Consider the following 15,341-nt stretch of genomic DNA (forward strand, 5'->3'; position numbering starts at 1 on the left):
ACAACAGCCCCTATTCTTATCAGTGACAGCATCGTGTTTAGTGCCTTATGGGGCATCCATATCTCCTGGGCAGTCAATCGATCAATCAATCATTCGAACATTCAAATCAAAAAGTTCGGGACGACAGGGGACTGTAGATTATTCAATTAATTACTATAAGAAGTGTAGTAAAGCGTCGCTATCGTGTTACATGCTAATGTCTGACCTCCGACTGTGTTCGGGTCCCGCGGCTCCCTTATACCATATCGTTTTGCATTGTGTGTCGTTTTGCCGACACGCTATAGTTGTGGCTCGGCGCCACGGAGCTAGTGGGAGATTCGACGTCGACCTTGACCGTGGTCTCCAGCTTGATGCCCGCGAACCCGCTCGCATCTACTCCCAGTATGTCGTCGGTGCTGTTGTGCCTCGTGAACCCGGATCGATGCGAGCGCAGCTGGTCGGAAATCGAGAGCCGGGCCGGCCGGGGGCCTCGCATCTCCTTGAACAGCAGCGACCGCCGCGTGATCGCATACAGGACCGTGTCGACCCAGCCCGACGAGGTAAACAGGCAGCCGGCGAAGAAGAAATAGCTGTCGGGAGGCTGCCGATTCGACATGCTGGCCATGCGTCCAGCCCTATGCAATGAATTACGGTTTAGCGACTTGGTTTTTCCCACGACAGCGAATTGGGGAAGGGGGAGGAGCTGAACTTACGCCAGAGGTAACGTCATCACGGTGTACGCTAGCGCATATGCAAGCATCGCCCTACTAGCTTTGTTCAAGCTTTCGAGGCTGGCGTCGCTTCTAAATTGAGAGCCGGGCTTTTTCGCTTGCCACAAATACACGAACCCGACAGTGTACACGGCGATTGAGCCGAACTCGATGATGAAGATCCACAGGTAATGCAGGAGAAGTCGGAGATTCTCATGGTCCGACTTGATCCAGCACTGGAAACGGTGAGTCAGCTACAGCCTCCAACGCTCTGGGGCGGAAATCACATACCCAGACACCAGCCCGCTCGAAGATGAACCGCCCGCCGACAATGGGCGCAAGAGAGGTTAATAGGAGAGCAACTCCCCAGACGGAAGAGACAGCGACAAGGAAGCCTCTATGGGTTAGGCTTTTCGAGAAGGCCACCTGGTAGACCGTGTGGAGGGCGATGGCCATGACGAAGAAGGCGCTCGACACGTCGCCCAGCTGGATGAGCCAGCCCTGCACGAAGCACGCATCGCTGGGTCCGATGATCTGGCGCGCCGACGCCCAGTAGAACGAGATAAGGAATCCGAGCGATTGGAGGAAGTCGGCCAGGAGGAGCTGGTAGATGAGGACAATCGACTGGTTGTGGCCGATGGAGCTAGCGTAGAACCTTTTCCAGGAGATCATGCGCCAGCTGATGAAGCCCAGGAGGCCCGACGTGAACATGAAGGAGAGTGTCGCTAGGCATCCGATGGCCAGGAGTCCGTTGAAGGTCGCGTTGTCCATATGCAGGAGGCTGTCCTCCGGCGACGCCTCGTATCCCTCGTACGACGACATGGCGGCTTCGGGAAGTTGGTTGTTTGGCTCGTAGCTCTAAAAAGCTGAGTTGTGTCGGATCGATTATCGAAACCAAATCTGCATCGAAAGAGATCCAAAAACCTTATACTTCAGATAGGGCCAGGGGAGTGCGCACGTCAGAAGGCTGACCCTGGAGCTAAGGCAAGGGCAAGGGGCACTGTACGACGGATACTCTCAGCATGCGGACACTGCGGATACGGCACGCCTTTCCCTCATCATAGGTGCCTCTAAATTGGACTTGGGCCGGTGCATATATAGTGCTTCCAAGTCGCGTATAGCGCTGGTCGATCGCAGTGAGCAGAGGCAGCCGACGAAACCAACGTCTTTTCCATCAATGCTGTACTACTGCAGACGTTCGGCAGAGGTCGGATCGTGGCGATGATCTTTTCATTGCGATCAATACCTCGGTGCCTCCGGTGGTTTGTTCGAAACACCCATCTCCCCCGTGGCCGCGTGCCTGCATACAGTACACTGGACGCCCTCCATCTATGCGGCTGTCAGATCAATACCCCATGATCTGTATCTCGTGTCGATCAAACAACTTCCGAGTCTGGGACAGCAGGTCAAAGCCCTGGGGGAGGGGGCAGGGGGAGCCCGAAAGCCCGTACCCGACTGGGTGGAGCTCCAAGAATGGCCGGCGCAATGGAGGATGGACTCTGCTAGTTTTGACTAGTGCCTGCACAACGCCCACTACGGCTCATTGGCTATGTAATTACGCTCAGCTAATTACGACACAACCACCCCGCAGCCATCACGGCGACAATTCCAATTCGTGCGTCACGGATGCGTCTGGGTAGGTAATATGGGGTCCCGGGAGTCAGGTCGTCTTCGCCCCCCTTTTTAGCTCTACTCCGCAAAGCACATCCTCTCAGTCCCGTTCTCTTTGCTTTCGACCTGGTAGCTGGCGGGATGCCAAAAGGGGCTTAGAATTCACCTATCATCACTACAGTATGGACAGCAATTACTGAGCACCAAAAGGGTCAAAACTATAATTACAAGCTTTTTAGCAAGGGTTTTCGGGGGCTGAGCCAACGGGAAAGGCGTAGTTCAATGGTATAAGTCAGGCCCTATTGGGCTCGACTACTACTACTATATTGGGACCCCTAGACCAAAAGCAAGTCAAGAAAACATCATTTACTCACCGGGCTTGCTCACTACAGGGCTAGTCGTACAATAGCCAACCACAGTCCAGGTGCCAAAAGCTGTCAAACAAAACGGTGAGTAGGAGCTACCGTCTAGCTTTGCCTCTAGGACAACCCGTCAAAAACGTTCCCTGCGTAAAAAGACCGAAGAAGGTCCCAGACTTACTACTGTCGACGTAACAATGCTGGGCATGGCAAAAGGCACGGCTGCCTCTTCAAACCTCATTACTGTTTTCTTGCTCAGTATGCTGTCTTGACTTACTCGAGAAGGAATGTTTGAATCTGGTAGGTTTACTAAGAGCTTGCTTGGTGTGCATATCGGACCGAGATTGATGCATCTGGACTCCATTTTCTCCAGGCGATCTGGCTCTCGGACTGTGATGGACACGAATCCTGCGCGAATAGTTGCTATGGTGGTTGTGGCGGGTATAAACCGGATACATAGCCGTAAACCACTTTTCTTTTATTCCCATCCAGCTAATCGGGGCGCTGGAATTCCGCAGTCCCTTAAGGCTCTCCACCGCTAGCGAGAGCCGGCTCACGAAGCGCATCCCCGTACAAGGCCTATCGGTATGGCATCTAATCCCAATGCGTCTTTCGAGGCCAATCTGATATGCGTGGACCTCCACTACAGGTATATCAAAGGGTTCCGTCGTCAATTCAGGGCCACCAATCAGGTCCGTATGCTTTGGATGTATTCGGCACATGGTTTGGGGATAATCATACATACCCCGGTCAACTAGGGTGTTGTGTCCCCGCTAGGGGCTAGCAGGTCCAATAGGATGGTTCTTGGCGCGGCAGAGATCGTATCCCCTTAGCTGCGAAAGCGCTGCTTGTCACCGAAAAAAGCGTACTGTACGGTCCAGGGATATTTTAGTACGATCGGGGTGACGTTTAAAACGTGCATCCCACTCGGGGCAGTGTGTGATTGGTCAAATAGACCCTGTTCAGGTACGCACGGTCTTGTTGATCATTTTTTGAAAGTATTGTACGGCAAGCAGCGCTTTCGCAGCTAAGGGGATATGTAGGTAGCTGAATTGACGTACTAGCAGGAATAGCGATGATCGCAGGGCATAATTCGACTTGTTGACCCCCCGCCCAGCTCCACCGCCAAGCGGATGATCATGAGGCCCAGGAGCCACTAGTATACCTCCGCACGCCTTACAGCACGTGGGGATATCTAAAGACAATCCCCCAAAGAAGGAAAGGTGTCTGGCTCCCTGATAGCTGGTTGGGAGTATGTGCTCCGAATCAGGAAAGCAGGGAAACGAGATTACATTGCAATGCACTAGTTGAACGGGAAAGGCACAATAGTAGGTCCAAATTATCCAAGTAAATATTAATCTACCAATCTAGAATTGTGCTAACAATATAGCCTGGGATCGGCCCGTCGATGCAGCAATAGTTCGCCCATGCGACCCATTAGCTTGTGTGCGCCCTACGAGCCAATCCACACATGGAGAATCGAGCATGTCCTCAGCGTAGACAAGCTCCTTACCTCTAGTCTTCCACCACCGGAGCATACCTGGACATCCTCCGCAGCCGCGGCCCATACTTCATGAACAGAAACGGCACCGGGAACGCCAAGCAAGAGACGGCGCCGAGGACACTCGCCGCGGGCCCGACGCCGAGCCCAAGGAACATGGGCCGGGCGGCGAGCGGCAGGCCGCACGCCAGCAGGGAGCGGAGGATGGTGTTGGCCGAGGTGGCGCTGGCGGCGAAGGGCCCGTAGGTGTCGACGAGAAAATTAAGACACTGCTGAAAAGCGACATTGAAGCCGGCGCCGATGAAGCCCGCCGCGACGACGGGCAGGGCCCAGTGGTGTTGGGGGGAAGCCGTCCAGCCGAACCAGAACAGGCCCGTCGTGATGAGGACCTGGCCCAGCACCAGCGGCGGCAGGCGCGCCTCGGGCACGGCGCGGCCCCCGTTCCGGTCCAGCGCCCGGATGTACAGCGGCTGGTTGGCGATGTTGAGCAGCATCGCCGTCAGCACGCCCACGAATAGGCCCAGGAAGGGCAGGGTCGACACGACGGGGCCGAGGCCGCGCTGCTCCCGGAAGACGAGGGGGAAGACTTCGAGGGTGAGGAAGAGGAGGCCGTAGATGAAGGAGGCGTACAGCGAGATGCATAGCACCATGGTTTCCGTGAAGAACATTCTGTAGTTGGGCTATGGTAAGCGCGAGAACAGAGGATGGAGCGGCATGGACTGACAATATAGGTCTGCTGAGATATTTGGTGAAGATGTTGCCGAGCTTCATCTTCTCCTTCTCTTGAGGATGCCAGTATCGCGCATCTGTCTTGCGCATGCGTTTGGCCTTACGCTTCAGCAAGACGGGTGGGTAAGTCTCAGGGAGCCAGATTATGGCAACCCCAAGGATGACCGCTGTGATAATAGCCTCCATATACTCGGTCCCTGTGATCACGTTTCAGCTTCCTGGTCTCCGGGAAAAGGGTTTAGGGGCCGAGTAGAACACACATCGCCAACCCAAGTGCGGGTTAACAGTCAACGCCGATCCTATCACAGGCGCCAGTGTCGGACCTCCCATGACGCACACAGCGTAAAAGGCCATCGCCACCCCCCTATTCCTCGGCGTGTAGATGTCGCCCAGCGCGGCCGACACGTTCGAGATCGGGGCGGAGCCGAAAACCCCGCCGATGAAGCGAGTGATGAAAATGGCAGTGGGTGAATGGCTGAATCCCGTGCCGATGCTGAAGCAAATCATGACAAAGACTGCCGGGAGCATAGACCACCGGCGGCCATATACTTCCGAGACCGGCGCCCATAGCACCGGGCCAAAGGCGTATCCTTATATTGGATCAGTCGTCGGCCTCAAACATACAGTCAGACACCGCCTTGACGAATCTGTTCTCCAGTGCGGCGTGCCTTGACAAGCGAATCCTGACTCACCTAATATGAAAAGTGCGACCATCAACACGGCCACCTCTCGACTAATACCAAACTCCATTGAAACAATGGGCTCGGCTGGGGCCACGATCGATGCCGCCATGCTCCCCGTCATGGCTAGCAGACCTAGCTGAACGGTGATGAAAGCCTTGTAGTACTTATTCCAATTTTTGGGGTTCTCGGGGTCGCCATCCTCGAAGCGGACGATGTAGGCACTGTTGTTGTTGTTGTTGTCTTTTTCCCCGTCGGAAGGGGGCGATATCGGCGGTTGGCCACCTTTCTCCAAGTCCGAATCGTCGGTATTGGTGGCCGGGGCGGTAACAGAAGAACTCCGCTCAGCGCCGGCAGCGGTGGCTGGCAGTGGCCCGGGGGCGTCCCCGTCCTGTGGCCTCATATCTCGGTAACTTGGAGCCAATTTTTGGAGAATGATGCGGGTTGCTACTCTATTATTACTGAGTCCGAACGGCGGCTTTGCCAAGAGCCCGGGACCCCGGCGGCTATTTAACTATTTAAGAAAACGATAAGGCTAAGCGGGGTCTATCTATGATGCCTGCGATTTATTCCCAGATCTGCAGGCGTTATACCCGGTGCTGTGCTAAACCCTAGTCTGGCTGCCTGCACTCCGTTCGCAATTAATAATTGCCCCAGGCGCCTCGCGCTTTTCGGATCTCCGAAGCGGAGCGGATGCGCGAAACTATATCTCACCTTTTTGCTTATACATCACGCAATTGGTCCCACTTGGTCATCCTTCCAGATTGGATATATATCATTACACCTCCTTACAGCACTCCTGCAGGTGTGAATTGCTCATTCGTCGGGCTATCTGCCATCTGCCTATTACATCCTGACTATGTGTCAGGCGAATGAAAATAGACTGTTCAAAAAGGGGCGGTACTATATTTTGACTCGTCTAACGGCAAAAGGTTCCCCTCCTAGTGATTTAGCGGTTGGTGTTAAGATATACAACTACCGAAGGGATGGCTAGTTGGTACTGCATAGCATGATGATTATGCAAGGTGAAATCGAGGTACCTCGCTCCATGTCCTCAAATCTGTGCATACTCATTTCTCACGCTGATTCGATGATACTGACCCTCGGAGGACAGAAACAGCAATAGTACACTCTTAAATGATCTTATAGTTCTACTACTCGCAGAACCAACTACAAGTCAAATAAACGAGACTCCAGGCGTGCACTCGCCGGTGCATAGTGAACTTGACCTAGGAGCATTTGAATCGTCACATGTACTTAGTCATTCCAGCAGGGCAACTGACCCTCGAATACGACAGCGGGGCTTCCATCTCCTGACTCCAAACACCAGCAGCACCAACTGTCGTGGCTGATGGTAGCTTGCGAGCCTTTGGGTTCTGTTGGAGTCGTTGGTAAAAAAAAAAAAAATGAAAAGGGAAGAGACTCACCTTGACCTCCCGCCACCGACAACGTCAATGATAACAAAACGCCTTTCGAGGCCAGACTTTAGACATCGGTTCTTGTTGCTGCCGGAAAATCTGTTTTCCAGGCCCATGCATAAGGAATTGATGCCGAGGGCAGTCAGAATTACTTACAGCACGTAAGATCTGCTTTACTTCCGTCATGCATCTTCGACGACTGCTCCAGCGAGATAACTTGCCTGGCTTCCTCGGCCGACGCTTCACACTTGGCTGATACGGCTGTATCATCATCGACGAGGAACACAAGCGGACTCTGGGTGCCGATATTCATATGGCAATGCCGGAACGAGCCCAGGCTAGCCGGCCGCATATACTTTTGCCTTCACCATTTGCAAATTACCACGTCCCAGAGAGGTGATTGATCATTTTCCACGCCTCGATTGCCTCTGTTTTGACCCTATTTGCACTGTTTCCGTGGCCTCCTTGAGAAGAATGGCCTTCTTTGGGCACCCCCGAGCGTAGAGGGGCTTCAGTTACTAATGTTTTACCATTCATTTGATCAGCCAAGTGATGTGTAATGGTCTTGAGAGAGAGCTATTTACATCGTATGACGTTACTGTACATTTATGTAAGCCGTCAACCGTTAACAGTTGACTGGCTCACGTCCATAAATAGGAGGACGGGAGTCTGGACCACGCCCAAGGTGAAACCTCAAGATCCACCAACTCCACTTACATCTCAGCTCCGCCCGACTTTAGCTTGTTTAGCCACGCTTGCCCTGCCGCCTCGAGCCCGCCCCATTTCATCTGGACTATCACCCAGCCGGATACTTGTTTTTCAGCTGGGGAAACCAACCGTTCGACGAAACAAGGGAGCCAGTTGCCGAAATCGTGACGAAAAGAATGTTGTATGTCGATCGCCATTGCGCGTAATCCCGTACTTGCAATCCTCCAGAACGGTTATTCGGCAAGCGCACCGCATCACAAGTGGACACGAAGGAACACGGGCCACGGTCGCGATCAGTGGAACACACAGCATTGTCGTGGTAACTGATCTGCCGCAGTGGGCCTCTGAGCCTCTCCAAGTCAGGGGAGCAAGGGAGACAGGACATCAAGGGTCCAACGCGCAACGGTGTTTTGTGTGACAACTGTACAGACTTACTGTACCGTGCTGCGACTGCATCGTCACTCTCAGCCTTGTCGGGCCAGCGGTGCCACGTGGGATTCCTAGCAGCAGCACCTGCAATCTGGGAGCATGAGCGCATTGCTGTCTGATCAACACGCATCGCCCGTCGTGATAGGTTGGCGCCGCCAGACTCGCCTGCTCGCGGCCCGCCCATGTTTGGCGCGCGGGTCTCGGCAGCTCCATCACCGCCCCCTGCCTAGACCTGCCATCCACCCGTCTGGGATGTTCTAACCTCGTTTTTTCCCCTGTTGAAGCGCTCCCTCCGCCATTGTTTAGGATTTCATGCAATCTGGCAATGCGCGGGTCTCGGGGCGACGCGGCCCCGTGGGAGGCACGGTTGCAACGCGCCGAGAACAAATAAAAGTCTCTGGGCATTGTTTCGACGTCCCCTTTTTCTGGAATGAATTCATTTCGTTTCTGCTTCTAGCCCGGCCATTTGCGTATTGGTTTCCTTTTCCTGTTATTATTCTTACGTGTGTTTTTTTCTTGACTCTTTGTTTTGCATGCAGTGAAATCGCCCGGCGCAAAATATGGATCGGCACCCTACGGGCAAAGAGAACGCCTTCTCATCCGAATCCGGCCCTATTCTCGAACCGCCTCCCGGACTTCGACCGGGCCGCGCTGATACCGATTTGAACTCACAGCACTCGCAAGCATTCCGAGGACATGGTGCTGAGAGGCCATCGACATGGAAGGTCGTCGCCAAGATTCTCCCAAGATGGTTGATGATCGTGGCCGTGGCCGCTGCCTTCTACGGCGTCCTGTTACACTACGCGGCGCTCGATGTAATGACCAAGACTCAGAAGCGAGTACTCAATGGCCTGCTTACGGGGCTGTCAATCGGACTCGGTGTGGCGGTTGCGGCCAGTCTTGATGGCATGATTGGTGATTTGCGATGGTGGATCCTGAGCCGAAGATTTCGTTCCAGGCACAAGGTCGAGAGCATTCTGCAGGCCGACAGTATGGTTTCTCTTCTTAAATTGGCCTGGCGAACGCGCCGCAAGACCATTCATTCTGCCGTTCTCGGCTGGGGGTTTGTGCTTCTTGTAAGTCGTACCTTACGTGACTTCCGCCTCGGACTTATCACTGATCCATAACTGCGGACAGGGAGCGCAAGTTACTGTGGCTTCAATAGGCTTATGTTATTCCACTGACACTGCCGAGAGCCATGCTCTGATGGTACCAGGAGGCACAGTTTTCGTTCCGAATCTGTCCTCCATCCAGGCCGGAGACATTGTCAATGAGACGACTACGTCACTTGGGGCCCAGCAGTACATGGCCAACAAGTAAGTCTCACTCTTGTGGAGGGCATTCCTGCAATGATGCCAGAGCTTTTGTACTCGATCACGAACTTACGAATATGATAGTTACGGTATCATCTCCACCGCATCCAAGCCCGGTGATAACTTCAGCGTCATTCCTGAAGCCAAGAGCATCGTGCAGCCTGGCGCTCCGGCCACGTTCTGCGAGGGCCCTGTGTGCCGCTACCTCTTTAAGGAGTTGTCATTTGACCCTGCACAGCCAGAAGACGAGAGCCTTATTTCGGTCACTACGACAAGGACCATCGAGGCGTCGACAACGTGCAATTCCTGGCCCGTCGTTTCGGGAGGCGACGGCAGCGTGAAAAGGATCTCGGTCGCCATGGGGCAGGACGGTACGGATATTACCATACCCACAGAGATCGGCACGAATGCGACGATTTACATGACCGATACAACGCAAACCTGCGGCGACGGCTGCAGTCTGCTCTCCGCTTTTGAAGCATCGGCCGACGCGCCGTGGTACTACCAATGCAACGTAACGGTCGGGCAGGTGGTCAACGGCACGCGGCCGGAGCACGAGGCCAGCACCAACCTACGGAACCTCATGGCGGACGCCATCGCGCTGCAGGGCTACGCCGCATCTTCTTTCGCCGGGAATGCCGAGCCCCAGTTCCAGACGTACCCCTCGGAATCCTTGTTCGGTAGAGCCGTGAACGGCGGCGCCGAAGAGCTGGCGAAAATCATCTCGCGCTTCAGCATCGGCGCCATGGCCGCCTTCGCCGACAACAACAAGTTCATCCAGGTGGAGGGCGATGCGCCGCGCCGCGGAATCGTGCTCGACATCACGCATCCCGGCATCATCCTGTTCTTGTTCCTCTTGGTCATCGGCATCACGCTGGCGCTCGAGATCGGCATGGCGATCTGGGCCAACCGCGTCGTCGTGCCCCCGGACAGCCCCCTGGCGATCGCTCAAGTGCTGCGCGAAATGACGGAGATTCGACCGCGCCCCCGTGGCCACCAGCTCGCATCGCATCCGACATCTGATGGCAAGTCATTGACCGACAGGAAGGGAGAGCCGTTGTGGATTTACCGGTGTATTGAGCGACCGGAAGTGGGCATGTGTGATTTGTACATGGAAGGGTCCGTCTCAAGGCACAACACAAATGCATGGAATGAGATAGAGATGGCGGAGACCAACCAATCGTCGGGGAGAAACTAGTGTATATTGATTTATACGAACCCAGACATACATCACATTAGGAACCGTTGTTGGAGGTGCTCAATTGTCCTCTGTATCAGATTGCCTGTGAATGTGAGCTGGGAGGTTGCGCGGGCGCATTGATGTCCTCCGAGTCTTCAGGTGTGCAGGATCAATGCTTGAGGCCATAGGTCTGAGAAGGTGCGCATCGTGGTGAGCATACCGGGCTGACCAAAGCGAACATCACATGAGGTTCAACTGCGTGGCGCCCGTTCAATTCGTCCGGCTGTTGCCTGACACAGCCGACGATTCAATGAGCTATGGAAGTTGTGATGGATGGTTCGCATTTTCGACAGGACTGCGCTTCCCCTGTAACTTACTTCGCTGGACATGGTTTTGGCGTTGGGGCGCCAATGGCCTGGAAGGAACCGACCTAGGACCCGAACCCCGTCACAAATCGTATAACCAACAGGAGATAGACAGAAGTCACACCTGCCGTTTCGATTCCGATAACGCTAAATGGAGAAACTTCATCTGGAAGGAAGCGATGTTTCCCCTGCTTGCCTGGCATCTGCCAGTGCATTAATTGGCCGTGATTGCATCAACATGGGCCTTCGCTTCGGAATTGGAGTTGGCCAGAGGACTCCGCGCTATCATATACCTTCCTTAACATACTTGGGCATTCGGTGTCTTAACACTCCAGCACATCAGAAGATATATAGCTACCGTGCCTTGAATGACTGGCCCTCTTTCTTCATTCCTTGGACATTTGGTCAACTAGTATTACTGCATCATATTAAGGGGAGACCAAAAGCAGCATTCTCGATTACGCCAGGTCTCACCACTCGCCAACATGGAACAAGAGTACGACCTCCTCATCCTCACGGATGCGAAAAAATCCACGCATCTGTACCTGCATGCACTCAGGCATGCTTTGCCCAAGATCATCTCCGTCTCTTGTCTTACCAACGCCTTCTCGCGAATCGGCATCATGGCCTACAGAGACTACTACGAGCAGCAAGTAGTAACGGAATGGTCGGGGTGGCATAACTGTCGCGACGAGAACGGCGCCGAGGGCGACATCACCCGGGAATATCTGATAACCTTTGCAAAAGGGTTGGAGCTCCACGGAGTCTCTAACTTGGCCGGAGCGGTCAAGACAGGGGCCGCCCATGCCTATTCGGTCATGCGTCCGGAGGCTACCACGCTGATCCTCCTGTACGCGGACGCACCGCCGCATATCAGATGGTACAGCGGATTAAACAGGAAAGAACAGGACCACCTCGGATCTAGAGCCTTCGGTGTCGGAGATTACTTTCTCGATTGGGTATCTGCCTGCCAAACCCTGAGTGGAAGAAAGCATGCGTCCAAGTACGAGAAGCCAGTGCGTTCCCAAGTGTTCTGCATCATCGACGTGAGCGGTATTGCCACTCTCGCCCCGTTTGTCTACCTGTCTCATGCTACTGGAGGCTCGTGTTTTTGGATTGCCGAAACGGCCAAATCGGCTACCATCGCATCTCTCACCATGGACATTCTCCTCACCTGGATGGGTGCCGGGAAGCAAGGTGCAGCGGTGGCCAGATCTTATGCTGCAGCTACCAACCTCGCTCGTTATCGAAAGGCCGACGACTTTCACGACATGCGCAGCGAGGTGGACGGGCGAATCGGCCAGTACCTGCCGGCCGATTCCAGACCTGGTCAGCAGAAAAACATCGACTGGGTCAAGGTCCAAGACCATCCTATGAAGCAACTTATTCAGCCACGGGCCACCCCTATTCCAGACTTTTCCAAGCAATATTCCGAAGATTCAAGCTACGCAAAGCTTGTTGTTGAACATATGCGCAGGATCATTGACGAGGATGTTACTTGGATCACTATCAATCCCGTCTTTGGCAGCCTCTGGCGCACCGTTTGCAATGATCGGGATAACCCTGCACGGGATGAGCTGGTTGATCAATTCAGCGCAGTTATCCAGGGAATTGAGGACCAGGATGACAAGAAGAGAGTCGCTGCTTGGTTGGAGGAATCATACAATTTCTCAGCCGACATCGAAGCGACCGTCCAAGAGGTCGCCGAGGAGGATCGCTTCCCCTGCGTATTCCTGGACCCGACGCAGGTGTGGTCGTCTGGCACAGGCCAGCCGAGCCACGAGGACGACGACCAAGATACGAACATGGCCACCTTGACTAGGGCAGATCTGCTCGAGATCGGAAGGTCGTGTCATCCCAAGATTCTGCGGCGCTTGGGCTGGGTGTTGACAAGACTGAGCTACGTGTCAAGTGCCGACGAGATGCCCGAGCACGTCAGAAACATGCCTGAGAGCGAGCTCATGAGGATGCCACTGGCACTCGCAAAGCCCACATACCGCGGGGTCTTCTGGAAGGCCCTTCTCCACCTCGTAGTCCCGGGTACATGGCTTTCAAGGCGACCGGCATGCGTGCTGGCGGCCCTCAGTATCCGCATGGGTATCAAGCCACTTCTCGACGCAGCCGACCAAGAAATGCTCACTTGGAAGGAACATTGGAACGACCTCAAGGCCCCCGAGACTTTGAACACCAACTGCATGTCGTTACTTTTGGACGCCGATGCCAGTTTTGTAGAGCGCCACGAGAGAAGAGAGACGGAGACCTCAGCACTTGCGACTTTGCTGAAGCCCTCGGATCGAAGGCTTTTCGAGCGCCTGGTCGACTACAGTTTGCTCAAAGCCAATATGGATACATCGTTGAAGGCCCGTATTGGATGGGATCCGAAAAAGACTCGAGTGCCCGTGGGCCCGCTGGTCCAGTGCAAGGAATGCCACTTTCCGAGATCTGTCACCATCATGGGCCCGGGAAGGACCTGCGGGATTTGCCTAGGGGACGACGCTGATTTCACCAAGAAGCCCAAATCTGAGGTTCTGCTACTAAGTGGTTCCAAAGATGACGACAATTCTACGGCAATGACTTGGGTTGAGTGCTGCAAGACTGACTGCCGGGCCCAGTATGTCGTCTACAATTCGGTAGGGCTAAAGGTGCGGGCCAAATGCCATTTTTGTCGCAGTGGCAAGAAAACAGAGCGCGCGCCGACGGTAGAGTGCCACAAATGCCTCAGTCGCATCATCTGGCCGGTTGAGTACAGACCAAAGAACATAAAGGTTAAGGCCTATGAGTGTTCTGCCTGCGCGGGGGGCTCCACGACGATCGTGGAGGTCGAAACTACACCGAGGTTATTGGGCGACGAGAATGGAACAGCCTGGTTACTTCGCAACTCAGACTCCATAATCAAGCATCCACTCGCGAATGAATCCATCTTCAAGACCGTCTCGGCCGTCGCCGCGCTCGAGGAATTCGCCGACAAAGTCGAAATCCTGCCTCCGTCGCACGTGGAGCCCCTGAGACTAGACGGCAAGGTGGTGAGGAACACCAAGGAGATCAAGGCGCGTCTTATGGACTGCGTGAAGTCACGCAAAGCCGAATTAGGCACCTGCAGCCTCTGCTTCCGGGAATTCAAGAAGCAGGGTTCGGACTTGCGGCGTGCTTGCGGTCGAAAGGGCTGCCTGCAGCAGATCTGCAACGACTGCCACGCCCGATGGTATAGGTCCAACCGCCCCGGTCGTCTGATCGAAGTCCGCGCGCTCACGTGCCCGTTCTGCGGACGCAAGCCGTCTCCCAAGGTAGCCCCGCGGAAACTGGACGTGCCTGCCAATCTGGGGGATGCCGTCCGGGAGTCGGGATCGTGGCTGTACGCGTGGTGCGTGGATTGCTCGCGCGCGAAGCAGTTTGCCCGGCGGGTTTGCGCCGAGGGCGCCCCGGCGGAGCTGACTGACTGGCGCTGCGATGATTGCCGGAAGGTGGATGGTGCGGTATACCGGAAATGTCCTGGCTGTCGCGTGGCCACGGAGTTGGCGGGCGGCTGCAATCACATCACCTGCCCCAACCCCAAATGCGGCGTGGATTGGTGCTTCGTCTGCGGTTTCAAGGGAAAAGACAAGGCTGCGGTGTATGAGCACATGCAAAAGAAACACGGTGGCTATTGGGGGACTGACGGCGGCGATGAGCCCGATGTCAATATGGAGGATGAGCCCGATGTCAATATGGAGGATGAGTCCGATGACAATATGGAGGTTGAGTATGACACGCAGTAGGTGTGGGTTATCCGACTTTAGGGGGTAGATGGATACAGCCGTATCATGTGTATGAATAGAACTGCAACTCTGTAACTTGGCCCCTTGCTTCTGATGACGTGACGAACAACCCATATTGATTGGACTACGAGCAGCTGTTTGGTCGTTTCCTTGAGAACCAATACCTAGATTGGAGGCTGAGTAACAAACATCTCGTGCGAAGCCAACATCAGATACGGACGCACTGCTGGCGTTCCCCGGCGACTCCCTGTCCTTTCGGCCGCCAAAGGTACCTTGCATTAGTGTAACAGTCATGTCAGGGCATATCTGCGTCTTGCCCCCCCTGCGCCGTCAATGGGAGCTATGAGTGTGGATATGAACCGACATGATGGGCCGAAAGCAGCCCCCACGCTGACTTATCACGGTCAAGATCCCTGTAACTTACAACTGCAACTTCTGTAGTCGACGGTTATTGGCTGACGCCTTAACATTTATTCCCGTTCACGCGGTTTGATATGTGCCACCAGTCACTTGCGCCGAAGACTCTGAGCTGAGATGCCTGTATTGGTTCTAGAGACATTCGTGAGGGGTAGGTATGATCTGCGGCTGTGCCGCAACAAATTTC

At 54.6% G+C, this 15,341-nt stretch overlaps 4 protein-coding genes across 4 annotated transcripts; 2 read left to right on the top strand and 2 right to left on the bottom strand.

The window, feature by feature from the left end:
- Nucleotides 1-235: 235 nt before the first annotated feature.
- PG985_002055 (uncharacterized protein) lies at nt 236-1,511 on the bottom strand (the record flags this gene model as incomplete). The annotated part of the gene is made up of 3 exons (XM_066821824.1): nt 236-614; nt 693-925; nt 981-1,511. 3 exons carry the CDS (start codon nt 1,509-1,511, stop codon nt 236-238), a joined length of 1,143 nt encoding a protein of 380 aa, XP_066689256.1.
- A 2,663-nt stretch (nt 1,512-4,174) lies between these two features.
- PG985_002056 (uncharacterized protein) lies at nt 4,175-5,972 on the bottom strand (the record flags this gene model as incomplete). The annotated part of the gene is made up of 4 exons (XM_066821825.1): nt 4,175-4,829; nt 4,885-5,086; nt 5,150-5,479; nt 5,582-5,972. 4 exons carry the CDS (start codon nt 5,970-5,972, stop codon nt 4,175-4,177), a joined length of 1,578 nt encoding a protein of 525 aa, XP_066689257.1.
- A 2,712-nt stretch (nt 5,973-8,684) lies between these two features.
- PG985_002057 (uncharacterized protein) lies at nt 8,685-10,635 on the top strand (the record flags this gene model as incomplete). Its single annotated transcript, XM_066821826.1, has 3 exons — nt 8,685-9,200; nt 9,262-9,440; nt 9,522-10,635. The coding sequence occupies 3 exons, from the start codon at nt 8,685-8,687 to the stop codon at nt 10,633-10,635; spliced, it is 1,809 nt and encodes a 602-aa protein (XP_066689258.1).
- An 832-nt stretch (nt 10,636-11,467) lies between these two features.
- Nucleotides 11,468-14,737, top strand: PG985_002058 (uncharacterized protein; the record flags this gene model as incomplete). Its single annotated transcript, XM_066821827.1, has 1 exon — nt 11,468-14,737. The coding sequence occupies one exon, from the start codon at nt 11,468-11,470 to the stop codon at nt 14,735-14,737; it is 3,270 nt and encodes a 1,089-aa protein (XP_066689259.1).
- Nucleotides 14,738-15,341: the final 604 nt, after the last annotated feature.

This window comes from Apiospora marii (assembly GCF_038362585.1).
Source record: "Apiospora marii strain CBS 49790 chromosome Unknown utg000002l_segment0_segment0, whole genome shotgun sequence".
In the NCBI taxonomy this organism is placed as follows: domain Eukaryota; kingdom Fungi; phylum Ascomycota; class Sordariomycetes; order Amphisphaeriales; family Apiosporaceae; genus Apiospora; species Apiospora marii.